At 45.7% G+C, this 26363-nt stretch overlaps 1 protein-coding gene across 1 annotated transcript in view; it reads left to right on the top strand.

Annotated features, from left to right (window-relative positions):
- Nucleotides 1-26363, top strand: part of otog (otogelin) — a 332167-nt gene that overhangs the window by 144353 nt on the left and 161451 nt on the right. The window contains exons 20-25 of the mRNA XM_086008512.1: nt 4777-4884; nt 7859-7997; nt 9522-9656; nt 10012-10158; nt 16461-16580; nt 19839-19955. Coding sequence (XP_085864638.1) covers nt 4777-4884; nt 7859-7997; nt 9522-9656; nt 10012-10158; nt 16461-16580; nt 19839-19955 — 766 coding nt within the window. The remainder of the gene's footprint in view (nt 1-4776; nt 4885-7858; nt 7998-9521; nt 9657-10011; nt 10159-16460; nt 16581-19838; nt 19956-26363) is intronic.

Here is a 26363-nt window from a genome sequence, read left to right as displayed (position 1 = left end):
TGCAACTGCACACCTTTCATGTATTTTAATGCCGAATCTATTGGTGGAGTGAAGCTTATGGAGGTGCAGGGCAAATCAGACAGCAACTTCCAGATTTCCGAATTTAACTGCGCATGTGCAGATACCGGAAGTTGCTGTATAAGAACATAAGAAATAAGAGCAGGAGTAGGCCATTCAGCCCTTTGAACCTGTTCTGCCATTCAATAAGGTCATGGCACTATCACCATATCCCTTGATTACCTTAATATCCAAAAATCTACTGATCTCTGTCTTGAATATACTCACTGACTGAGCATTCACAGCCCTCTTGGGTAGGGAATTCCAAAGCTTCACAATCCTTTGAGTGAAGAAATTTCTCCTCATCTCAGTCTTAAATGGCCGACCCCTTATCCTGAGACTATGACCCCTAGTTCTAGACTCTCCAGCCAGGGGAAACAGTCTCCCAGTATCTACCCTGTCAATCCCTCTAAGAATTTTATACATTTCAATGAGATCACCTCTCATTCTTCTAAACTCCAGAGAATATACACCCATTTTACTTAATCTCTTCTCATAGGATAACCCTCTCATCCCAGGAACCTAGTGAACCTTCATTGTATCCCCTCTAAGGCAAATATATCCTGACATAGGTAAGGAGACCAAAACTGTACACAATACTCCAGGTGTGGTCTCACCAAAGCCCTATAAGACTTCTTTACTCTTATACTCCAATCCTTTTTTGTAATAAAGGCTAACATACCATTTACTTTACTAATTGCTTGCTGTACCTGCATGTTAACTTTCTGTGCTTCATGGACAGGTCCCAGGTCCCTCTGAATACCAACATTTCTAAATCACTCACCATTTAAAAATATTCTGCTTTTCCATTTTTCTACTAAAGTGGATAACTTCACATTTCTCCACATTATATTCCATCTGCCATGTTCTTGCTCACTCACTTAACCTGTCTATATCCTTTTGCAGCCTCTTTGCATCCTCCTCACAACTTACTTTCCCACCTAACTTTGTATTGTCAGCAAACTTGGATACATTACACTCAGTCTCCTCATAGAGCCATAGGGCTGGATTTTACCCAGGTAGTTAACAGGCAGTTAAGAGGCTTTTCCCCATTTTGAGACTTCTGCTGTGGGCTTCCCGATGTCGGGGAACCCTGCCAGGGTAAATGAGGTGTGCTGTGGATCTGTTGTAATGATTGTGTATAGATGACAGCTGCAGAAGTGGTGTGAAGGATGCAATGGGACACTGGTGAGTATCAGAGGTAAGGAAATATTGGGAAAGTAATTTTTAATATGTTTACATTTTTCCCAGATGACAAGCTTTGAAGTGTTTGTGTGGCCTCACCTCATTGGGAGAAGTGACAGATCGCTTCTGTACCCTCACCTGCAGCCGCCATCTGTTTTATCCTAAGGAGAGTGTCATTGAAGAGCCTGGGTGCAAGGGATCACCTTTGTACAGTGATTGTCAGTGTTTAACAGCACCACAATGCTGTCAAACACTGTCAAATCATCGGTCAAAAATAAATGGTTCATGTCCCGTTAAGAAAACCTGCAGATGACATGTCATCAGCTGACGTCATCTGACACCGGCTTTCCCTTATTTGGTCAGCAAGCCCGCAGGGCGGGCTTAATAAGGCCAATCAGGGGAAAATAGCGTCTGTGCGTCAGACGTCGCTGGGGGCGGGATTAGAACCCGGAAGGCAGCAGTCCCGCCCCCAACTTGTCTCAGCAGATAAAATCCAGCCCATAGAGTCATAACGGCACAGAAGGAGGCCATTCAGCCCATCGAGTCTGTGCCGGCTCTCTGTAGAGCAATCCAGTCAGTCCCATTCCCCCGCTCTATCCCTGTAGCCCTGCAAGTTTATTATAGTTTATCCTCATCTAAGTCATTGATATAGATTGTAAATAGCTGAGGCCCAAGCACTGATCCTTACGTTACCCCACTAGTTACAGCCTGCCAACCCAAAAATGACCCGTTTACTCCTACTCTGTTTTCTGTCCATTAACCAATCCTCAATCCATGCTAATATATTACTCCCAATCCCATGAGCCCTAATTTTGTATAACAACCTCTTTTGTGGCACCTTATCGAATGCTTTTTGAAAATCCAAATACACTACATCCACTGGTTCCCCCTTACCTACCCTGCTAGTTACAACCTCAAAAAACTCTTTTAGATTTGCCAAACACGATTTCCCTTTCATAAATCCATGTTGACTATGCCCAATCATATTATGATTTTCTAAGTGCCCTGTTACCATGTCCCAAATTATAGATTCTAGCATTTTCCCTATTACTGATGTCAGGCTAACTGGTCTATAGTTCCCTGTTTTCTCTCTCCCTCCTTTCTTGAATAGCGGGGTTACATTTGCTACCTTCCAATCCGCAGGGACCATTCTAGAATCTAGGGAATTCTGGAAGATCAAAACCAATGCATCCACTATCTCTGTAGCCACCTCTTTTAAAACCCTGGGATGTAGGCCATCAGGTTCAGAGGATTTATCAGCTTTTGATCCCATTAATTTTTCCAGTACTATTTCTTTACTGATACTAATTCTTTTAAGTTCCTCATTCTCACAAGACCCTTGGTTCCCCACTATTTCCAGAATGTTTTTTGTATCTTCTTCCGTGAAGATAGATACAAGTTTGTTAAATGTCTCTGCCATTTCCTTATTCCCCATTATAATTTCTCCTGTCACTGCCTGTAAGGGACCCACATTTACTTTTGCTAATCTCTTCCTTTTTACATACCTATAGAAGCTTTTACAATCTGTTTTTATGTCGCTTGCTAGTTTACTCTCATTTATCCTGTTTATTCCATAATAATGGTGAGCGCTGATAGCCTCACCGTTCTCCTATCACTAAATCTGGGCCATTATTTTCCCCAGTTTATCCAACTAATATCCACAGACTCAGATGCTGACCCAAGAATGAGACATTGATTTTAGTTTACAGAAATTAAAAGGTGATAACACCTTGGCCTTCAACAGCCTGGTATCAAATAGATGCTTTTGCTTATTCCTCAATGTCAGATTATCAATTCCTCCAACAGAATATGACCATGGAGTACTAGTCGGTCCAAGTACATTACAAGTATTCTAGAGTTAGAAATCGATTTGCCCAACTTAACCAAAGATTAGTGTAATGCAAATGAAAGAAAATGCTTATGTTAAATAGAAATTGATACTGTTGAAAAAGATTTCTTGGGATTTTAATATTTGATTTTTTCAGGTTTCTTTATTTGATTCAGTGTGCAATGTTATTACCATTTTGCTTTTTTCTGTTCATTTTTGTTAGCTAGCAAACAACACAAGTAATTAGAGACCGCTACCTATTTTTGTATTCCAAGGCTAAGAGGAGGAAAAGTTGCACAGGGTCTGAAATTCCAGTGGAGGGGAAGAGCACAATCTGAGTGATTGCCCAGTGGGATATATGCTTGCTGTGAAAGTCCCAAGTAGAAAGATTCAGCGCAAATCGACCCCAGATGGATTGATTTAATTTCTACAGCTGTTTTTTCCCCCTGATTCCTTCTTTGGGTTTATTTGGGCTTCGGCTGACTCATCTCTGAGTAGCAGGGTGCCATTCCAAGTTCTGCCACTTCACTGGGGCAGGAGCCTCTGTTGTGCCTATATAGGCATGGGTTGCCCACCCTCACCGTGTAAATGCCCCCGCCCTTATCATGTGGAATGCGATTAAGTCCTTTACAGTCAGGAATCGTCTCCAGTGCCTTTCCAGCAGTGGAACAGGGACCCTGCAGTATCGAGGCCAAACTATTGAACGCAGTCCTGAACACAAATCTGAATCCAAGATCATTTCAGACTAGGCTTTAATATCTGGGTTTAAACAAAAATACAAATGATAATTCTGTTTTTATAAAATTATATTAGTTTATTTAGATGTAAAATGTTCTGCCAAATATTCCTAACCATGTACTGCTATGTTCTGGATAAACCCAATTTACAGAATTGCAATCTTAGTGACTTAGGAATGAATATCCCTGACTCTTATTGCCATACTTATATTGAGAATCTGACACAGGTTTGCAATAAAGAGGTATCCTAAATGGGTGTGTTTTAGAGGATTTGCTTACAAAACGTGATCTTGTAGTACGTCAGTTGGAGTAATATTTCCGATAATTTCCCGCACCTGTGATAGATATTAATCCTGGAAAATCCATTCAGTACTAAGGTAGTGACAAGAATGCTGTGTTCCTCATCTTGAAACAAATAGTAAAATTTCAGGCTGGATTTCTCCAGAACTCAAGAAGCATGGTTAGGAATGGACAATAAATGCTGGCCTTGCCAGCGACATCCACATCCCATAAACGAATTAAAAAAAATATTTGAGCCAAAATTGTCATTGGAGTAAACTAATCAAATGCATTATTTTTTTAAAAAAAGAAGTAAGGTAATAGTTCCCCGTTAAACAGGAACTGAATCAGCAGGGAAGCTAGACTTAATGTTAGTTAAATAGATTGTTATGAATTATTCCACAATCCTAAATATTAATCCTTAGCCTAAATTTAAATAGAAACAGTACATTGTAAACTTCAATTCTTATTACAGATTACTATTTGTGTTACCATTTTCTAATATATATTTCAGTTATTGACGTTTATAATGGCGTGCTTAGAATTAGAGGACAATTAATTGGATTCAACTGAGTGGAAAAATGCCTTTACACACAAGCGAAAATTAGGTTAACACCATCATTTTGTTGCAGTAAAAGGCCATCAGTCAGTAAAAATCACTGTTATTTCATCTGTATGTACTTTTACTAGACTTGTGAAGCATGAAGATGAGTGCTTTAAGCCTGATGAATGCCCCTGTCTGTGGAAGGGAAAGGAGTATTTTCCTGGTGACCTAGTAAAATCGCCCTGTTATACCTGGTGAGTGAGTCGTCTTCTAGCCAATTCATGCAATCTCCTTTCTTTAAGTTAATGAGGTTCTTTGTGTTTATTCCACTTTTTCACCACTATTTTTTTTCCTACCTTTCCTGAAGGCATTGACTCTTTGACAGCATTTGGCTACATAGATGTCATGCACTCTCTGGTACCTTGCCCAAATGTCAGTTCTTTAAGTGATAGCTTAGACAGTGGTCCATTGATCCATTGAATGCATGATAGTTGACGCTGTCCTCATCCAGTGTCACAGGTGCACACTTCCAGCAGCAGTTATTCGATTGTGATCACAAAGGGGAATCATGTCCGGTTTTCCTTCATTTAACTAAGGCCACCATCCTGGCTGATGTTAGCTAACTTAGCATAGATTAGACCTCAAACTAAGGATCCTCCTGGCCTTTGGAGTTACTTACTGTCACTTATTCAGCTGAATCTTCAGAGGAATCTGGGGATGTTTAACAAAGTAGCAAAAAAATGTCAGAGCAGGAAATTTGTATGTTTTCTTTTGTCTAGTAATGCCTTTGATTTAGATAGAGCAGTTATAAAAATGCTGGTATTGCCATGTAGAGATGCTAGTGTTGCAATGGCTTGCACTATATTTCATTTGGCAGCGGCTTTCCCAGTGCTTCAATTCAAGAGGACTTTATAATTCTGGTAAAAAGCAAAAATCTGCAAAATGCTGGATATCTGAAACAACAACAGAAAAGGCTGACAACACACAGCAGAATCTGATGAAGGATTACCTGCAAAATGTTAACTTGTCTACTTGCTCCACAGATGTTGACTGACCTGCTGTGTGTTTCTATACTTGTCTGCTTTTGTTTTTTAATTCTGGTATTGTTTTACAGAAAAAGGGACAGCAATTATTACTGTTTATAGTTTATTAACGATGGAATTTCATGTTCATTTTATTAAATTGTTCTGTTGAATCCCTAAAACCATCACCTTTTACTCTGTACAGGGAGATGATACCATCACTCACCAAGGTCTCCCTTCATTCTAGCAGTGCAAAGTTCTTGTGTCTCTTCTGTGTCTTCTCCATGGTCCCTGTTATTTCGGTGTTAGTTTATTTTTTCCTCATTCCTCATCTTAATCAATTGTCTTTCTTTTTTGTTCTCAGATCTCACCTTGTTTTTTCTATTCCTTCAGCATGTTTATTCCCTTTTATGTCTCCTGCTTGATTTAAGTTTCTATGCCCCTTTTTATTGTTTTATTTTACTCTTGCTCCTGCACAAATGTTCTGCTTCTTGATATAAATTTTGTTTGTGTTGTAATTATTTACCTTAGTTTTTGCATTGCAAATAAGAATACATTTTAACTTCAATAAGATGCAGCAAACTGTCTCTTTAAAGAAAACCTGTAATGTATCTATAAAATATTTCACTATGCACGATGCATTTCGTAAAATAGGATAGAGCATCTGATTACCAAACTTGGATATTAACTAGTTTAGTTGGTTTGCAAGTTTCCAATTTTGGGGAGAAGAGGGGAAGTAGGGAAACAGAAGATTTCAGCAATCTACTGGGCTTGGAATATCATCACCCAAGTAATTTATTCTGTTGAAGCACAAAGAAAACTTTAACAGTAACAAATCAGACGTAATATTTACTGATTGGAACACTGTTTAGAATCTTACAATTAACAGCAAATCTTATTGGAATGTACAATAAAAACTAAATGCTGGAAATACAGTTTCATGCTTCTGGTAAAGCCCTTTATTCTCATTTCCAGTGTCTCTGTTTTTATTTTAGATTTCCAGCAGTCGCAATGTAAACAAAAGGTTTTTGGGTGCACCTTGCCTATTCAGATATTGTTCATGTAGATGCTTTCCAGATTCTCTCTTATGTACAAGAAATCCATCTTATCAATTAAACAAATCTTGAAAAAGAGTTTAAAGGCTGAGAACTGGTCACCAGAGGGTAAACAGAATGGAAAATGTAACAAAAGCACATTTGCTGACCAGCCAAGTAATGGGTGATGCCAACCGTGAAATGCCAAACTTTGTTTACAAAAGCTTCAGGCACTCTCACCTCAAAATACAAAAGGTGCATGAAAAGCTTCTAACAATATTGGAATATAAATCGCAAATTGGCTGCTGAAAAATATCCAAAGCAAAAGAAGGACAATACCTCGTACTTTGGCATCAAATGGAATGCAATACGTAAGGTAGATTCTGGATGAGATGGGATGCTGTATAAAAGTTGTTCATTTAATAATTTTTTAGCAACATACCACATGGACAGTCAGTTGTTGGCTCCCAGTTAACTGAATTCTTCCCACATATACTTGGGCTGAAAGGCTCTGGTACCCTCTAGTCCTGTTCAAACTCTGGAAAAGCTATTTTAGTCCCCAATAGTTCCAATGAAACATCAGACATTTCACAGATTTATAGTTTCTAAGTGGTAAAAAATAGTTTCATTCCGAAAAACAGATGTCTTGTTACTCAATGAATACATTTGTAGCAGTTGCAAATGTGAGGAGTACAAATGATAAAACATTTATTTCTAACATATAACATATGTAAAATTTGTATAAATGTAGAGCTGTCCTTGTCAAAGCCACCCTTTCCTGAACTGGAGCCGCAAATGACTGGCAGCAGCAAGAAATAGTTATTCTTTATAAAAGTATTCATTACAGATATTTTAGACATTATTTACATATCAACCTGATTTCAGAAATGATAAAGTGTACCTCAGTGAGCAAAGTTGGTGATGCATGGTTTGTATTATCAGCGGTAATTGGAGACCTGCATAACAGTGTCACTGATATATGAACTCGAGAATTAGCACTTGGCAGCCTCGTGCACGTTGTGAACAGTTGCTCTAACAGAAGTAATGTCACAAAGTTAAAGAATGGTCTATTCTAGATAGAAAAAAACTTTAGTTTAAGTAGTAAAAAGCTGAATGTAATTGTGCATCGAATATTTACATAAGTTTATCCTTATTGGTAACATACCTTTTAGTGTTTGCCAGCAGGGCACATTCCAGTGCACATTCCAACCCTGCCCTTCGATGTGTACAGCATACGGGGACCGCCATTACAAGACTTTTGATGGAGTCCTTTATGACTTTATTAGTGCTTGCAAGGTTTACCTGGTTAAGGTAAAGGTTCATTTTAGTAAAGATTCATTTCTTTATAAAACATATTAATTGTGTAACCTTTAAGAACCTAATTTTTCTATAAGACAGGATCAGGTACAAAACTGGGCACAAGGTCTGGAATCATTTTCATCTGACATATAATTGTGAACAAAATGTTTTTGAATAACACAGACCTAGGTTTCATGGTCATGAATGAGCTGTACACTTGTATTGTTTTGAATGGTAATTTCTGTTTTGAGTATGGTAGGACTGTCAATATCCTGGGGTCCACATGTTACCCGGTTATTGCTTTCATAAGGTCTTTATTCACAACTCCCATCCCTGCCCCCTGTCCCCTGCCCACCCACAAATCTCCAGTCCACACCCACCATGATCTAATTGCATGGCCCAACAGGCTTGAGGGACTGAATGGCCTACCCCTGTTCATATGTCACTATCTTCATATTGTATACATATTGGTCCGTAATTTGTGGCCCCTACAGGCGCATACGAGGTGCGTACGCGCCCGTAAGGGCTGCGCAAGTTCCGGGTTTTTGCACGCGAAGTGCATGTGCGAAAACCAGGAACTTGTGATCTGTCAAGATTTTTCTTGACAGAACCAATGCATCCCCGGGAAAAGGGCATCCGCGGGCACCCAAGTCCTACCCAGCGAATGCCCGTGAAATTCTTGCGCTTGGTAAAAGCAGGCATAAGGCCTGCTTTTATCAGCGTAAAAGTTTTAAAAAACATTAAAATAATATTTTTTCAATCATTTATACATTGCAATAAGGTAACTTTATTTTTAGTTCCTTTAAAACATTTACATTTATTTTTCAAAAAATTAAATTTTTGTTTTAAATATTTAATTAACTGGCATTTAAATTAATTTTAAACATGTAATTTTTAAAAATTTATTTGATGTGTACATGTATTTTTTGGGGTATTCCCATTCATGCTTATGGGGTTTCCGTACATACGGATTCCCCATAAGCATGAATGGGGATTCCATTCTTTTATTGGTTGGGCTGGCCCACGTGATCCCAGGGTGCTTGCAAACCACATGCACCCCTGAGATATGTGAGCTTCTACCCACGGGTACCCAGAGAGGCCCAGGACCACAAATCTCCATACCTCCCGGACCACCAGGTACACGGGCATTTTATCTGCGGATCAGAGGCATTTCCTCGCGGGAAGCCTCCGACCACAAATTCAGGGCCATTACATTCCATTGCTTAGCAAGACATGGGACTATGGCAGGAAAAGATGAAAATGATGGGATAAGGAAAGGACCTGGATGAGGGAGCAAGGCAGTTTCTATGAATGGCCTATTCTGGTTCTTATGTTCTTACCAATCTGTGACACACCACACTAGGATATCAGAGCACTGTGACACCATCAGATAAAGACCCTTTAAAGTACCTCATTCATTGTGCAAATTCTGAAACCAGTAAACAAGAAAACTTGTGCTTGATGTGTAAATGAAATCACAGTAGATGACGCACATCTCTAAATACATATATTAACAAACAACTTTTCTTCTGGCAGAGTCTAGGGACTTTAAGTCTGTCTATCATTGCTGAAAATATTGACTGCTATGGGAGTGGCACCATTTGTAGGAAGGCTCTGTCTATCTCAGTTGGCCATACTTTCTTGGCTTTTGATGATGACAGTGGGAACGTGGTAAGTAGCACAGCAGAAAAACAAGATGAAACGGTTTGTGCCCGCTGCGTTTAATGATTTGCCAAAGATCTGCCTACTTAAAATAGTTTTTTTTTCCACTTAGCTCTTATCACAGGCAATTTCATAGTCACTAGAATTATGTTTTAATTAATATAATTGTTTAAAATTTTAAAATTGTGTCAAAATATTTTATGGAATGAATGTACATAGTATTAAACAAAATAATTTGCTTACCAGTGGCACCAACTGTTAACTGCCTGTCTGACCAATTTTCATTGGCGGCCAATCATATCTAATTTAAATTATGTGTTTTGCTTAGCACCTTTCATCAAGTAACTGTTACTAATCTTCTCAGAGTCCCTCCAGTGTCATGGACACGCAGCAGATTGGACACATATGGAAAGCAGGTATTTTTACTGTGATACATTTCCCTGCTGAAGAAATTACTATACTATGGGACCGAAGGACGACAACACACGTGCAGGTTGGACCTAAATGGCAGGTAAGGGGCATTATATGTAAAATTTTAAATGTTAAACTTCTTCTCGTGAAGATTGTATATTCACATTTGGTGTAAGATCCTGTACAACATGACTTGTACTCAACAGCAATCAGCTAGTCCACATTTGTGTACCACAAAGCAATCAACAAAACTGATGTGTATATTTTACTACCGATTCAACTTTTTTCTCTTGCTCTCATGAAGCATCGACTTATGTTGGGGTCAGTGTCCACAGGCACAGGATGCCCTCTGGTACATAACCCAAGTGGCCATTCTTTATGCGTGAGCGTAAACAATGAGTGTTGGTGAGCTGTTTGACCATGGAGGCATCACCACCAAACCTGATTGTTTCTCGCTTAATATACATACATAGAGGTAGATAGTCATCTGCTACACCTGGGCAGTAATCTGGCAGAGCAGATTGCCTCCCTATTGTGTAACCCGCCTGAAATCAATGGCCTGAAAATCAGGCGGGTCCTATAACGGACGGGCAATCTACTCCTGCAATGAAGACGATTATCTACCCCATACTTTACAGCAAGGTTCATTGGATAGTAATCAGGCCCAAGAGCCCTGGATGATTTTTCCCTCACTGGCTAAGTGATGCTGAAGTCAATTGTGGAAATCCTTTTTCTGTTCTGACTGAGATCAACCAACTCAGCAGAGACTGGTCGGTTGATTTGCGCCTCCCATTAGCACCTCAAGAGGGAGCTGGGGCACTTCCAGTAGCGCCCCGCCTCCCTCTTGGGGCACTACCAGTAAATTTCTGGCCCGGGGGTGCTAACTTTTTCAGGACGCTAAAAGTAACGCCCTGGCAAAGTTAGCGCCCCAAAGGGGGCGCGACCCAATTTTGCCCCGTGGGTGTTGTACTGTGACCTGATCTACCTCTGCCCATTAACCCATCAGGAAACACAAACATTTCATTTAATCTATATATATAAATCGGTACTTCTGTCATTCTGTCTGTCATCGCCTGTGCATCTGGCGGGCTATGCGCTCGAAAGTTACAGGGCATACCTACGCGCGCATTACCTCCAAAGAAAGCTTACGCTTCCGAGACGGTTTTAAGCGTATTTACGTTTCGGCCGGGCTAAAATCGCGCCCGGGGTATCCCAAAAACCTTCATCATTCCGCTCATTAGCATCTCATTATCCGCTCATTAGCGACAGAGTGACCTCGAGGTCGACCAATCGTACAGCGGCTTGCTGCCGCGTGCGGCCGGGCCCTCCTACGGTCGAGTGACGGGACGATTAACCAATCCTACACTTTGGTGACCTGACGGTCGACCAATCGGTGCGTGTGTGGGCGGGCCTTATCGTTCTGAACCGAGGTGAGTCGCCGCCATCTTGCTTCCATTCTTTTTCCTGCTTTCTGCGTCTTTCTTTTCAAATATACATTTCCACCAAAATAAAATTGCATTTATTAAATTGTTTTTAAAAAAATCACTCATTTGTAAACCTAACCTGAACATTCTTTTTCCTACCTTTCCCCGTTTTTTTCTTAGGCCTCAAAGCCTGCGCCTTTCTTGCCCAGCCAGGCCCGAGCTAGGTGATTGCGCTTCTGCTAAGCTCCTCACCTTCCCCCCCCCCGCCCCCCCCCCCCCGCCGTGTCACGTTACCCAGGGCAACGGCGTCAGCCACGAGGGTCAGGGTGCGCGCGCAGCAGGAGTAGGTGAGACGCGGCGTCTCTGTTCCGCGCTCGGCGGGGGGGGCGGGGCTCGGCCGCCGGCCGTCTCTCAGAGCCGCAATCGGGCTCGGCCGGGGGGGGCGGGGCTCGGCCGCCGGCCGTCTCTCAGAGCCGCAATCGGGCTCGGCCGGGGGGGGGGGCGGGGCTCGGCCGCCGGCCGTCTCTCAGAGCCGCAATCGGGCTCGGCCGGGGGGGGGCGGGGCTCTCGGCCGGGGGGGCGGAGCTCGGAGAGCGGGGCTCTCGGCCTGGGCCCCCCCGCCCCTTTCCGCCCCGCCCCCGCCCCCCCTTCCCCTTCCCGCCCCCCCCTTCTCCCCCCCACCCCCCCTTCTCCCCCGTCACTCCCTTTCCCCCCCTCCCTTTCCCTTCCCCCCTCCCTTCCCCCCGCCCCTTCCCCCCCCGCCCTCCCTTCCCCCCACCCGCTCTCTCTCTTCCCCCCACCCGCTCTCTCTCTTCCCCCCACCCGCTCTCTCTCTTCCCCCCAGTCGCTCTCTCTCTCCCCCCCAGTCGCTCTCTCTCTTCCCCCCCAGTCGCGCTCTCTCTCTCTCTGTTCTCCCCCCCCCCCCCCAGTCGCTCTCTCTCTCTCTCTTCCAACAACAACATGCCCTCGAAAAAGCCTCGGCACCGCCGGGCACTCCAGCTAGTATACTTATAAGACAGACATCATATTAGGTCAGTTAGGATATCACAATGCAGTGAACTAAATCCACTTCTGTGCTGTGCAGTGAGCCTACTGCTAAACCTCGTTCCCTGAAGCCAGTTGCTGCTCACTGTTATGTCCTCAGCCAGATTACCCATGACTAACCTCTCAACAAAATTAAAAAACCATACTTCAGTAAATTGGGTACAAGATATACAGAATTTAAAAAAAACATTCCATTATGCCCATCTCAGGAAATAAATAAAACAAATAATACTGGAAAAAAATATTTCAGTTGGGCCCTTCATTATTTCCAGAATTGGCAGTTTTCTTTTGTACCTCCGGGTGCGAATAACATTTATTACCTCAAGTTTCACTTTCATGGCCCCTCACAGCAATTTCTAAACCCCTGGAAGATTATAGCCTTATAACATCCCTAATGTTATTTTATATTTAAGGTATGGTTGAGTAAACTTTAGGATTGAAAATAGCTGGCCAGCATAATCAATTACTGGTAAAAGATTTGGATAGAAGAACTGATTCTAACTTCTTGAAGGAGAGCACTTAGAGGGAGTAGTTTCACCTCTCTCCAGCAAGGCAGCAGAATAAATTAGCAAGAATTTATTCTGGTATGGGGGATCTTTGCTTAATTAACTACTCTGCTTAGGCCTCTCATCATCTACCATAGCATAAAAGCTACTGTGTAGGAATAGGCGTATTCCTAACCAAATCACTGAGGTCGACTCAGGAGAAACAATCCAACAGGTCTTTAATGAAGGATTTGACAAAGTACAGAAAACAACAACGATCAATGCAGGAGAGCCGTGAAACAGGTCTTACCCGAACGGGGACGCCACGAGGACTGAGTAGGCAGTCCCGTGGATTGCGTCGTGACGTCATCGTGTTTTCCCGCGCTTGGGGCGGTCACATGATGTGCGGCATAACGTCATCGCGTTTGCCCGCGCTTGGGGCGGTCACGTGATGTGCGACGTGACGTCATCGCGTTTGCCCGCGCTTGGGGCGGTCACGTGATGTGCGACGTGACGTCATCGCATTTGCCCGCGCTTAGGGCGGTCACGTGATGTGCAACGTGGCGTCATCGCGTTTGCCCGCGCTTAGGGCAGTCACGTGATGTGCGACGTGACGTCATCACGTTAGGTCGCGTTCTTAAAGGGGCAACGCCCCGTGCATGCAAACTCTATACAAACATAGTTAAAGGGAATTATGTACAGTAAGTAAGAGACACTCGGTGGTGCCGCTACATACGCCCTCCCAGAATTCGCTTTAACGGACAAAGTCAAATGGTGAAGTGGTCTAACGAGCCTGTCCGAAGGACTCCGGTAGTGTCGAGGCGGAGGCTGCTGGGCGGCTGGCGGTCGCACTTGGGCTGCCGTAATGCCGATGGGTGTCCGACCTGATCGCGGCGGTTGTGCTGTTCCGACGGGGCGGTGGAGGTCTAAATGTGCTGGTCGTGAGCGGATCCTTATGTGCATCGTGGTGAATAAAACGTATTCAACCTTGTGAAGGACCGTAGAAACATGTGACCTCTGCAGCCCGTGGATCGAAATGGGCGCCGGTGCGAAAAATCTGGCCGCCTTTTAATGACTGGCAGACTGGGTAGATGCGGACCAATGCTCTGTCAGCATTGTTAGGAAGTCCCCATTTGAACAAAATATCGGTGGGAATGCCAAAACGGGCGATCTAGGAGGAAATTAACATGGGTCTTGTCGGTCGAGGAACTCGCCGAGCAGGTGAGCGAACTCATCGCAAGTCGAAAACGCACCGGAGATGGTGCGCGACGTAGTGTTACAACGGTAACACCGAAGCGAGTTAACAGTTGCTGCATTGATCAGTGATGAGAGATGGTCAGCAATAGTCCCGCGTGGCCGATCGCGGCCGTGGGATACCCGTAGACACGTTCCTCAGCGGTTGCGTCAGTTGTTGATTGGTGCAATTGGGGACAACTGTAGGGAGGGCGGCAACGTTGCGCCTTCGCGCCAAAAAGCGTGGTAGAAAACACAACCAGCAGGCTGACGGGCTGGTGTGTCATTGGCGGGGAATGTGAGTCTTCGTGTTTCGCGAGGGATGAGTCCTCGTGGTTTGCAAGGGATGGGTCCTCGTGGTCCGCGAGGGATGGGTCCTCGTGGGTCGCGAGGAGTGCGTCCTCATGGTTCGTGAGGAGCGAGTCCTCGTGGGTTGCAAGGGACGAGTCCTCGTGGGTTGCGAGGCGTGGTTTGCGATGACTGAGTCCTCGTGGCATCTCCGCGGGGGCGCGCTCCGATCTTGTGGGCCCGAAAACCTGCAGAACCCGCGCCTTGAGGGGTTTCATACTTGCTGTTCCATTGGGAGATGTCGAGAAGGCGGACGATCCGAGCGGCGGTAGAGCAGTCGAGTACGGAGACCGTATACAGGTACGTGGTCTGCGCCGCCTCGATGTTGCACAGGGCGAACGGGGCTTCTACCAGAATAAAGCACGAGGGCGGTTGTTGCTCCCTGAATTGCGGTAGCGACAGCGAAATGGCTGGTGCTTCCTTGGCGTGCTTCGTTTGTGAAAAACGTTCACAAAACTCGGGGTCACCAATGTAGGAATTGGTGTTTGTCGGTTGTTGTTCGTCGGTTGTTGTTCGTCGGTTGTTGTTCGGCGGATGTTGTTCAGCGTGCTCTTCTTCTGTGAAACCGTTCACAGAGACGGGGTTCAGGCTGTGCGCTTCTTCCGTGAAAAACATTCATGGAGACGGGGTCACCAATGTAGGTACTGATGAATTCCCGTCCTCACGTCGTTGGGTCACTATTCCTAACCAAATCACTGAGGTCGACTCAGGAGAAACAATCCAACAGGTCTTTAATGAAGGATTTGACGAAGTACAGAAAACAACAAGGATCGATGCAGGAGAGCCGTGGAACAGGTCTTACCCGAACGGGGATGCCACGAGGACGGAGTAGGCAGTCCCGTGGATTGCGTCATGACATCATCGCGTTTTCCCGCGCTTGGGGCGGTCACGTGATGTGCGGCGTGACGTCATCGCATTATGTCGCGTTCTTAAAGGGGCAACGCCCCGTACACGTTCTTAAAGGGGCAACGCCCCGTGCATGCAAACTCTATACAAACATAGTTAAAGGGAATTATGTACAGTAAGTTTTCTGCCCTTGCAGCGCATTCCTATGCAGAGCTAGACAGGTAGCTAACAACTTGATATCTTCCCATAAAAATCACAAGGCTTGACTTTTCTTGTAAACTTTACTGAAAGATTCTTATTGTGAAACTGAAATACAATACAGAAATGGAAGCATACATTAGTACACAAGCACATAACTGATATGCATACACAAATTTAGGTAAGCCTGAGCAACACAGTACATTTGGCATGTAACTTACCAAAACACGTGGAAACACAGCTTACTGTGAATATACATTTAGCAAACTGAAAGGCATTCTCTTTAAATTAGCCCTGTACATAGTGCATCAAAATACAGCTACAAGTTAACCAGCTAGATGCAGAGAGCGAGCACTTCACGGCTAGCTGTGCAGGTTTGCTTACAGAGAAAGGTTACAAACTAAACATTTTCTGCAAAATATAGTGTACACTAATCATCTATAACATTCTCAAGTACTTACAGACAAATAGTGTCCAAGGCCGGAGTGTAACAAGAAAATAACTGCCAGACCATGTGTCGAGCTGCAGGCCTTGTGCTATACAGTAGTTCACTTTACTGCACTTTACTGCACTTGCTAGGTACCAAATATCCACTAGGTGGCGGCACACAATGGAAATCGACCCAAATTACTCAAACCCCTGAATTAACTTGAAACTAACATAAATTCCTAAAGGAAGGCAGCACAGTAAGTAAGAGACACTCGGTGGTACTGCTACAACTGGATCATTCCAAAAAAAAGAGGAGCCAATAATCAATAATATTTGTGGATTACATAAATGTGTAAGCAGTGATATTTATGTTGTGCCTTTTCACTTTTCTGCAGGGTAAACTTTCTGGGCTGTGTGGAAATTTTGACATGAAAACAGCCAATGAAATGAGGACTCCGGATCACATGGAATCACCAAATCCACAAGAGTTTGGGAATAGCTGGACAGCTGTGGAGGTAAATAACTATTAGAGAAATTAAAGCACCCAGCTCACCCCTGGCTCAATTGGATTGTGGGAAAGGGCATGTGTCTGGATGCTGGGTGAGGTTCAGGATTGATGCCTCCTGACAATTGAATAATCTGTTGATACTCGCTGTCCATGTTCACACAAAATGAATGGCCACCTAGTGGAAGAATAAGCACTATCACACCATGGTTTAGACTATAAATTACAGAACAGGGGTGTTAAAAATAACAGAAAAGCAGTTGCGAAAGACAGCAGCAGCTCATTATTTTTACAGAACTTTCAACTCATGGTCCCTCCTTAATTACAAATATAACAAAACATGCAACACTTCACTAATTCTACTGATAATACCAAACCAGGACTAGCATTCATATTAGCATCTGCACTGTAAGTTTTATAAATTGGGAATTGTAACAACCAATGGAGCGCCACAAAAACCACCTCCACATAAACTGCAGCACAAGAAGAGCTGATGAGCAGAGACTCTCTTTGGGATGATAACCAGCGTGATTATGATCCCAATTTAGGGTGATTTACAGATAATATATATATGTATATACACAGCTATCCAGATGGAAAGGTTTCTTAAAGATGTCCTCTGTAACTGCAACTATGGTACATTATCTCTCCTTGACATCTCCACACTGACTACAACATCCTCCTTTGATCCATAGGACTGCACTTGCATGGTGCTACTCTTAAACTGACTGCATTGGGAGGGGTATCTCCAACAATGTCTTCTCTTCCCACCTCTGCTTCTTTCCCACCCTAACACATTCACTTTTGGAGTTACATAGAATTTTACAGCTCAGAAGCAGGCCATTCAGCCCAACAGCCCAACAGCCCAGTGTTTATGCTCCACACAAAGCTCCTCCCACTTCACTTCATCTCACCCTATCAACATATCCTTCTATTCCTTGCACCCCCATGTACTTATCTAGCTTCCACTTAAATGCATCTATGCACCTAAGCACCTATTCTTGACCCCCTACTTTTTCTCATTCGTACAGGCAAGGGGTCATTTTCCCTTTGTATGCTGATGACATTCAGATTTACCTCTCCACTACTTCTTGTCCCCCAAGGCTACTTTTTTGCTTTCAGACTGCTTGACTTACATTAACTCACGGATTAGTAAAATTTCCTCTAGTTGAACACTGGGCAGTTCTTGAAAATAGCACCTCTTGAAAATTTGACTTTGTGTGCGGAGTAATTCTGTAGTAGCTGCTGAGCCAACATTGAAAGTTCATCTTTGGAGGGTGGCATGACTGGTGAATCTATCCGTGTGTATTTATATATCAGTGTGTGTTTATATATCAAGCGATCGGAGTGGCCGACTGTGTGAGTGACAGTTGCTTCAACGAATCAGAGCGGTCCGCTGTGTGAGCGACAGTTGCTTCAACGAATCAGAGCGGTCCGCTGTGTGAGCGACAGTTGCTTCAACGAATCAGAGCGGTCCGCTGTGTGAGCGACAGTTACTTCAACGAATCAGAGCGGTCCACTGTGTGAGCGACAGTTGTTTCAACGAATCAGAGCGGTCCGCTGTGTGAGCGACAGTTGTTTCAACGAATCAGAGCGGTCCGCTGTGTGAGCGACAGTTGTTTCAACGAATCAGAGCGGTCCGCTGTGTGAGCGACTATGGGTGATGTATTGAAGGAATCCCCCAGATCTGTCCAGGCACTGGAAGGATTGCTTTAGGACGCCAATGACTTGTTCAATAATGGCTTTTGTGTTGCCATGGCTCCAGTTGCTTCTTGCTTCTGTCAATGAGTGAGGGCTTCTCAACGACTTCAGAAGCCAGGTGGTGAGAGGATATCCCTTCTCCCCAAGTAGGCACCAGTGCACTGGGTGCTCCTGCTCAAAGAGGGGGGGGATGGACAATTGCTGTAGGATAGAATCATTAGGCATTCCCCGGGACACGTGCACAGACCTGCATGATGTACATTGTATGATCACTTACCAGCTGTGCATTTAGTGAATGAAACCCCTTTCAATTCATGGGTAGGTACTCTGATGGTACATGTATGCAGCTGATTATTTCCTGCACCTGGAGGAAAGCTGCTATGGCTACAAAGCCAACAGCCTGCTCCTATTGTCTATGTGGAAGGAAATGAAGTTATTGACCTTGCTGTACAGTATGTCCATCACCTATTTTACTCAGGAGTGTACCACAGACTGGCTGATATTTGCCATGTCACATAGCTACAGCCTGGAATGATCCTGACGCATAGAAATTTGGGGTTGTGGTAATCTCTGCGGACAGGCAAGGCATGTCCATCTGCGTGGATTGGTTGAAGGTCTTGCTGTTGCAAACAGCACAGACCAGTGTCATCCTCTCTGCTGAAAGACAGACTCCTCAAACACTGCTCCTCATTAAACTGTAGGTATATCACCTTGGATCTGTAGCCCTGTGATCTCTTCAACTGTTGCTGCTGCTGCTCTTCCTCCTCCAACCAGAAGGGAGTTGCTAAAACCACTTCCATTTTCCAGAGTCTCTCAGCCTCCCTAAATGTTAAAAGCAATGAAAAAGTCTGCTGCACACAAAATCCTGACACTGGGAGTAATTTTAACCTGACCACCCTGATGGGAAACCGACGAGATCGGGTCGGCTGTCCATTTTGCCCCCCACCCAATTTTACTTTAATGGAGTGTAAAATCAGGTGGGTGTAAAATAGATGGGCTAGGTTAAAATTATCCCGTGAATCAAGACCTGCTTGTATCTACGTAGATCTGCTGATGCAAAGATTTTCAGGAGGGTGTCCCTTTAAATAGCACTCTAAATGGCCTGTTCCCTGCCTGTACTGCCCACTCTACAGGTAGGTCCATCGTTTGGTCTGAAAATTGAATCAGTGTCCCATCTATGTCATAGGATCCCAATTTACATATTGTAATGATGATGCTCCTGCCAGAAACAGGGATTGGGAGAAACAGGGCAGGTGATGTCTGTGTGTCCTTCTCAGGATCCTTCATAAGATTGGCAACAGGCGGACTGTGAGTGTAAATGTGGTGGTAAAGTCAGTGCTGCAAGTTTGAGGTCACCACCGCCCTGTTTATGCTGAGCTGAGTGAGTTAGAATTGGCTCCATCAAATCTATAACATAAAGTTCTTTCATACCCTTTGAAATTTTAAAAGCAGTTTCCCTGGGTTTAGCAGGGTAGCATTTCCTGTTCGAATCCAGTTTAAAAAAAATTGCAAGTACATCTTGTATACCTCATTAGTAAATTCTTATCAGTTACTTAATTTTTCCTAGTGTACGAACAGCCCTGACATCCGTAATCCATGCACTATGAACCCACTGCGGGAGCCGTTTGCTAAGAAGGAATGTGGAATATTATTGTGTGAGGTGTTCGAGCCCTGCCACCCAGTGGTAAGTGCTGATCCAAACAACAGCCTTTTTCTCTCAGCTATTATCCACAGTACCAACTCTAGCCTCAGATCTCGTATAATGGGAATGTATATAGGATAAATACATTTCTTGCATTCTTGATATTTTTCTCCCACTTCTACTGTTTATCCATTATACTGTCCTGTTTTCCCAGATCCTTTCACTCCAAGAAAGTAGGGAAAAGTGGCATGGAATTCTCATTAATAATTGATACTACAGCACTGAAAGGATAGGAATGTCACATTTCATTGGTTATTTCAGACAACTCAACTTTCCTTTTATGTATCTCCTATTTGCTCCTGACAAAATGCATTTTTATGTTGTTGTTGAGTAGAGAGCAGCACTTGGTAAAGACCTGCAGCCTCTAATATCACTTTCCCAGTGTTCCACCGGTCTCTACTGGAGGACCAGTAGGAATGAGTCCCATGTTTCATGCTGCCTCTTGGGAATCAGGAAAAGTCAGGTCCTGGTTGTTGTCACAGAGGTGAAGTTCACCTCCTTCCTTTTGGTAGCATGCCTGCAATCAGAAACTCGGTGCAAATTGGTCAAATTTGCAGATTTCACCAAGCTAGGAGGGACAGTGGAATCAAAGTAGGCAGCCCAAAAATTACAGAATGAATTCAACAAAATATGAGAGTGGGCTGTCCAACCAATCCATAGCAGCAAGCAATAAGGGTTGAACTACACAGCCAAAACAGTAGAATAAAATTCAGAGGAAGTCATGATTAAACTGTACAGTGTTCTGGTCAGATCTTGAGCACTGTGTTTAGATCTGGTTGCCACAAAACAAGAGAGAGATTTAGTGCAGAGAAAAGCCACAAGGCTAATCCCTAGTGTCAGAGGTCTGAGTTATGAGGAAAGGCTGGAGAGACTTGGGCTATTCAGGCTAGAAGTGATGTGTCGGAGAGATGATTTTAGAGGTTTATAAGATTGCTAAGGGAATGCTAAGGGAGAGGTTGCGGAGAAATAGGACTGCCTGCTCACAGTAACAGGACGTAATTTGTGACTTTTGTTAGGGACTTGCTGGTGCTGGGAGAGGGGCAAAAATGACTTGGTGGTTCAAACATGGTGGCCGGAATTTTCTGGGGCCTAGAAATTCAGTTGCTTGCGCCACCAGTTTGCGCCCAAAGAGGCCACTCAGAGGCTTTAGCGCCACTGGCCACAACCACCGCGATATTTAGCGGGGCGCTAATGGCAGCGTTAGCCTGTAGCGCTGCGCCGCCACCGATGACGTCATCGGTGTGCGCAGCGCCCCGCTACCGCCCCGAGCGCCATATTAGGTCGCGCCCGCCTCTTCCGCGCCGGCCGCAAATAGCGACCGGTACACAGGGGCCTACCTGTGGCGGCAGTGGGGCGAGTTAAGGTGGAGGTGCGGCCGGCCGCTTTTTCGGCGGCCGCCTGCCCGCACCTCCGTCCCCGGCCTCCTACACCCCCAGCCCCGCGGCATTGCCGGCTGTTTCCCGAGAGCCCGGCACTTCTCCTTGGTGCCGGGCTCATTTGCCGGCACTCGCGAGCGGGGATCGCGCTGTTGCAGGCACCTCCCCCTTAACAGTGGGAGGAAGGCCTGCAGTACCGCAGCCTGCCGTGCCGCAGTGGGTGGCGCTGCGGCACTTTGCGCGCTGATATTCAGTTTCAGCGCCCCAAGCGGGGCGCCGAAAGCCTTGTTTAGTGGCCGGCTTCCATTTGGGGCGCTAAAACTGAATATCCCGATGGCGCAAGTGGCTCCGCGCGCAGCGGTAATTCCGGCGCCCAGGCGAGCTAGGCGCCCCAAACTGAATTTTTAGCCCTGGGTTCTGTGTGGGCGCGATTGGAGGTGGGTCAGGTGGTAAATGTGAAATGTCTTGCAGCGGGTTGGGAATCCGACATCATCTGGCCCCCCACGTGCCTTTCCCTCGGGCGCAATTGCCGGTGTGGCAGCGACCCGAATGGCAGAGGCGGGCGACTTAATTCAAATCATTACGAATCTTTTTAACCCTACCTTTCAAATTTCAATGGATGACCACAGGAATCACACAGCTCGGGAACCATATTTGTGAGCTTGAGGTGGACATTGAGTGGCCATTGATCCAGCTCATTAGTGCACAGCATGAAAAGTACAATAAAAACTCCAACCACACAGCTGATCACTTTCCTCAGGCAGAAGCTGTTGCTGACTGCATTGCCAGCACAGATTTAGCTTTCTACAGGTTGCAAGTGTTTCAGCAAAGTCACCATCCAGTGTCACCTCATTGTTAGAACCTATCACATCATTGACAGATTGCTTCTGTCATCTCTACTTGACCTGCTATCTATTCCATCAGCATGGGTGCCATTTATACTGTCTCACCTTGGTCTTCGGAATTGGACCACAATGAGCCCCAACACCAGCAGCACCAGGCACACCAGCAACACCAACAACAACACCACCAACCTTCTCCTCAATGCCCTGATGCTCCACAGGACAGAGGACATCAGTGCTGAGCTACACCATGCCGGACGCGATGCCCCCAACACAGGGTATGCAACCAAAGGTTGAGCTTCCTCAACAGGATGGAGCAGTAGTGCCAAAGGAGGCTCAGCCTATCACGCCAGGTCGTCGCAGACATTTGCACATTGCTGGAGCAAGACCTGCAGCCCAGAGGAGCGGGCGGACTCGCCTTACCCGTGGCTGTCAAAGTCACCAGCGCCCTCAATTTCTTCGCCTCAGGCTCTTTCCAGGGATCTTCAGCAGACATTTGCGGCATCTCAGTCGGCCGCCTACAGATGCATCACACAGGTCAACGATGCCCTGTTTGACAAGTCAGCCAATTATATCAACTTTGCCACTGATGAAGCCAGTGTTACCGAGTGGGTGCTCGGCTTTGCCACTCCGGCTGGCTTCCCACGGGTGCAGGGTATCATCGACTGCACACATGTGGCTAACAGGACACCTCATCATCACCCAGGAGTGTTTGTCAACTGTAAGGGCTTCCACTCCCTCAATGTGCAGCTCATCTGCAACCATAGTAAACCCATCATACATGTGTGCACCAAATTCCCTGGCAGCTGCCATGACTCTTTCATCCTATGCAAGTCCACCCTACCTCAGCTCTTCGATCCTCCAAACAGACTTTCCGGCTGGCTGCTTGGAGACAAGGGCTATCGACTGAAGACGTGGCTGATGACACCCTTGAGGAGGCCAAGTACTGAGGCCCAGCAGAGCTATAATGAAAGCCACATTTCCACCAGTTGTGCCATAGAGCAGACAATAGGCATGCTGAAAATGCACTTCAGATGTCATGACAGATCTGGAGGAGCCCTTCAGTATGCACCAGCCAGGGTCTCCAGAATCATCGTGGTCTGCTGCGCCACACAACATAGCGCAGCAGCGAGGATTAGCACTGCATGAGGAGCAAGGCACTGAGCGCATGGCCTCTTCAGAGGAGCAGGAGGAGGAGGAGGAGCATCAGCTGGAAGATGAGAATGAGGAGGCAGGAGAAACCTGCGGTCCAGATCCCACCAGCACCTGAGCACATTGCTGCCCGGGAGGCCAGGGATGGGCTCATCATGGCCAGATTTACTTAACTTTATGCATTAGACCCATATAGCTGCCATACCACAACAACACCATAAAGCATCCCTACAATGACCAAGTCATTCCTTTCACACTGACCACCATTGCTGGAGCTAACGTTATGTTGCACCATTCACTCCAACTCACTAAGCTACTTCCAAAGGTGCACACAAATTTGTCCATGACCGGAAAGTGGTGAAAGAAATTTTTTTTATGTGTAACATTACAGTAACAGAAACTTTACAGAATCATTTAACAAAACACCCAAGTGGCTACCCTTGTGAATCTACTTGTGTTTCATTTTACTCTTACGCATGCTTCTACAAGGTGCAACCCCTGTGGCTTCAGCAGAGGTAGAGGCAGCCTGCTCACTTCCCTGCTGCAAATGCGTAGACACTTTTGGCGGATGTCCTCCGGGTTTTGGAGCCTCTGATGGTCCCGCCAAAGTCTGCTGCTCCTGCAACTGTGCAGGGACAGATTCGGCCAGTGCGATCCAAGGAGGCATCTGGGGCTCTGACTGAGGGGGTGGCAATGGGGGAGAAGTGTGAGTGCTTTGAGAGGAGCCCCCACTTGCATGTCCCCTCTCACCATCATCCCTCACATGGGCCACCCACACTTCCCTGCTAGCAAGGAGCTGGAGAGCACCTTGCTGCACAGCAGTGGGGCCATGAGGACCCACATCTATGTTGACATCCTTCCTAGAGAGGAGGTCTATGAGCCTCTGCCATCTATTCTCCATAGAGACCATGTGCTCCTGTGAGTCATACATTGCTGCTCCAGGCAGGTGGCCATCTTATCCATGGAAGAGCCTACAGTCGCCATCACCTGCGACACAGTGGTGTTCATGTTGGAGATGGATTCCTTTATTCTCTGCACATTTGCTGACATCACGCTCGCAAAACCTGTCAAAGCTTCCTGCACTTCTTGCTGCACCTACAGGAATGCCCTCTTTCTGGATGGTCCCCGAGGCTCAGCTGCTGTAAGCAGCTGAGCAGAGCTGGTGGGGTCCTGCACCCTCCGGCAAGGAGTCTCCACTACTGTCACTGCCTCCACCATCTGCTCTTGCTCACTTGTGAGTTGTGAGACACCACTACTCTATCTCGTGTGGCACCCACCGAGGTGTGCGTATCTGCGCTGGTGATGGGTGTGCTCATGTCTGGTGACAGTGCGCTCTCAGAGGCTGGAGGCTCCTCTGAGGAGTCGTCTTCCTCTTCCTCCTGGACAGTGGGGTGAGGATGTTGGGTGGGGGGGAGGCTCTTGATGGACCGGTGGGAGAGTAAAGAGATGAGTTAGATATGTCATATGAAGAATGGGTACAGATACCATTATGCACATTGTTATAAACCTCATCATTCATCAAGAAACTACTCGTGAAATAACGCTGGATGGCCAGCTGGTGGCGCCGTCCAAGGAGTATAAATACTCGGGCGTCGGCCCCAGCTTACCAGGGACATTTTGTAAGACAAGGAACTAGTGAAGTACAACTAGACCTCCATGTTCTGAAACAAGTTGATTAAAGCCTTGCTTTATGCTCAAACCAAGTGCGTAGTGAGTTTTATCACGTCACACATGATGACCATTCAGTGGCTGATGACATCAGTCCCCATATGAGTGACTGATGTATGCCATGTAGCTGTATGATATGTAATTCTGTCACCAGGTTGCTGAGATGTCCCCTTCTCTCCGTCTCCCACCTTCGGCTGCTCGGCGACTCCAGAAACTTCGAAGGTAGCCTCCTCTGCTGATGTTAGGGTAACCAATGATGGCATTTCACCTCCAGTTCTCGCCCTCTTCCTCTTATTCTGGGCTCTCTTTTCCTGCAAGGAGGGAAAAAAGAGAAGGTTGAGTGAGAGTGATGGAATGGATGGGTTACATCTTTAGAGGGAGACTATGATGGAGTGGGTGCCAAAGCTAAGTGGCCTCCTTGTGTGTTGTTAGTTGGTATGATTGCGTTAGGATAAGGGTGAGTGTGAGGGGTGGCTAGTCAGATGGGGATGTGACAATGTAGGTAGAGAGGGATGGGTGGACGTGCAAGGCAGAGTTGGGAAGGCAGAGTGATGGGGATGTGATGAGAGGCACAGCAGGATGAAGTTGAGTGTGCCTTTGTACTCACCTTTCCTGATCTAATGACGTCATTAAAATGTTTCCGGCACTGCACCCAGGTTCCCTGACCACATCCCTGCCATTTTCCTCCTCTGCTATTTGGAGCCAGGCTCTTTTGGCCTCCTGGGGAGGTCTCTTCCGCCCTTTAGAAGGGAAGAGGACCTCCCTGCAATCTCTGACTCCCTCCACAAGCATATGGAGGGAGTCATTGGAGAACCTGTGTCTCAGTGCAGTCATATTTGGCACTCTTTCCAGCAGTACAATTGTGCAGTGTGCTGCCTGCACACTCCTAGATGAGCCTTCAAACGCATCATCGATTACATCATCAAACCCGCACCATTTAATAGGGTCAGGTCACGTGCAGGGCAGCCTTAATAGGCCCCATTAATGCAAAGTCGATCTGAGGAGCGGCATGGAATCAGGAACGGGATCACGGCCTGCCACAGCGACCACCCGTGCCCGACCCACCCAGGTACGGAAAATTCCGGCCAGTTTTTGAAATAGATGGGCATGAAGCTGGGAGGTGACAACCTCTTCAAGGACCTCAGAGAAAATGGAGTTTATACATGGATCAGTTGTTGGCGAGGATGGAAGGATCCGAGGGCGTTTTTTTGAGGAGAGAGTGATAATGGAGGTTTTGAAGTGGAGAGGGATAATGCCTAAGGAACCATTGACAGCATCAGCTTAAATGGGCACCAAGAAGGAAAGTTTGGTGGTCAGGAGTTGACTGGGTAGGGGGATCAAGGTCAAAGGAA

The sequence above is a fragment of the Somniosus microcephalus genome, chromosome 15 (genome assembly GCF_052327205.1).
Source record: "Somniosus microcephalus isolate GS21.2 chromosome 15, FLI_Smic_1.0, whole genome shotgun sequence".
Taxonomy (NCBI): domain Eukaryota; kingdom Metazoa; phylum Chordata; class Chondrichthyes; order Squaliformes; family Somniosidae; genus Somniosus; species Somniosus microcephalus.
This window is presented reverse-complemented; position numbering and strand designations above follow the sequence as displayed.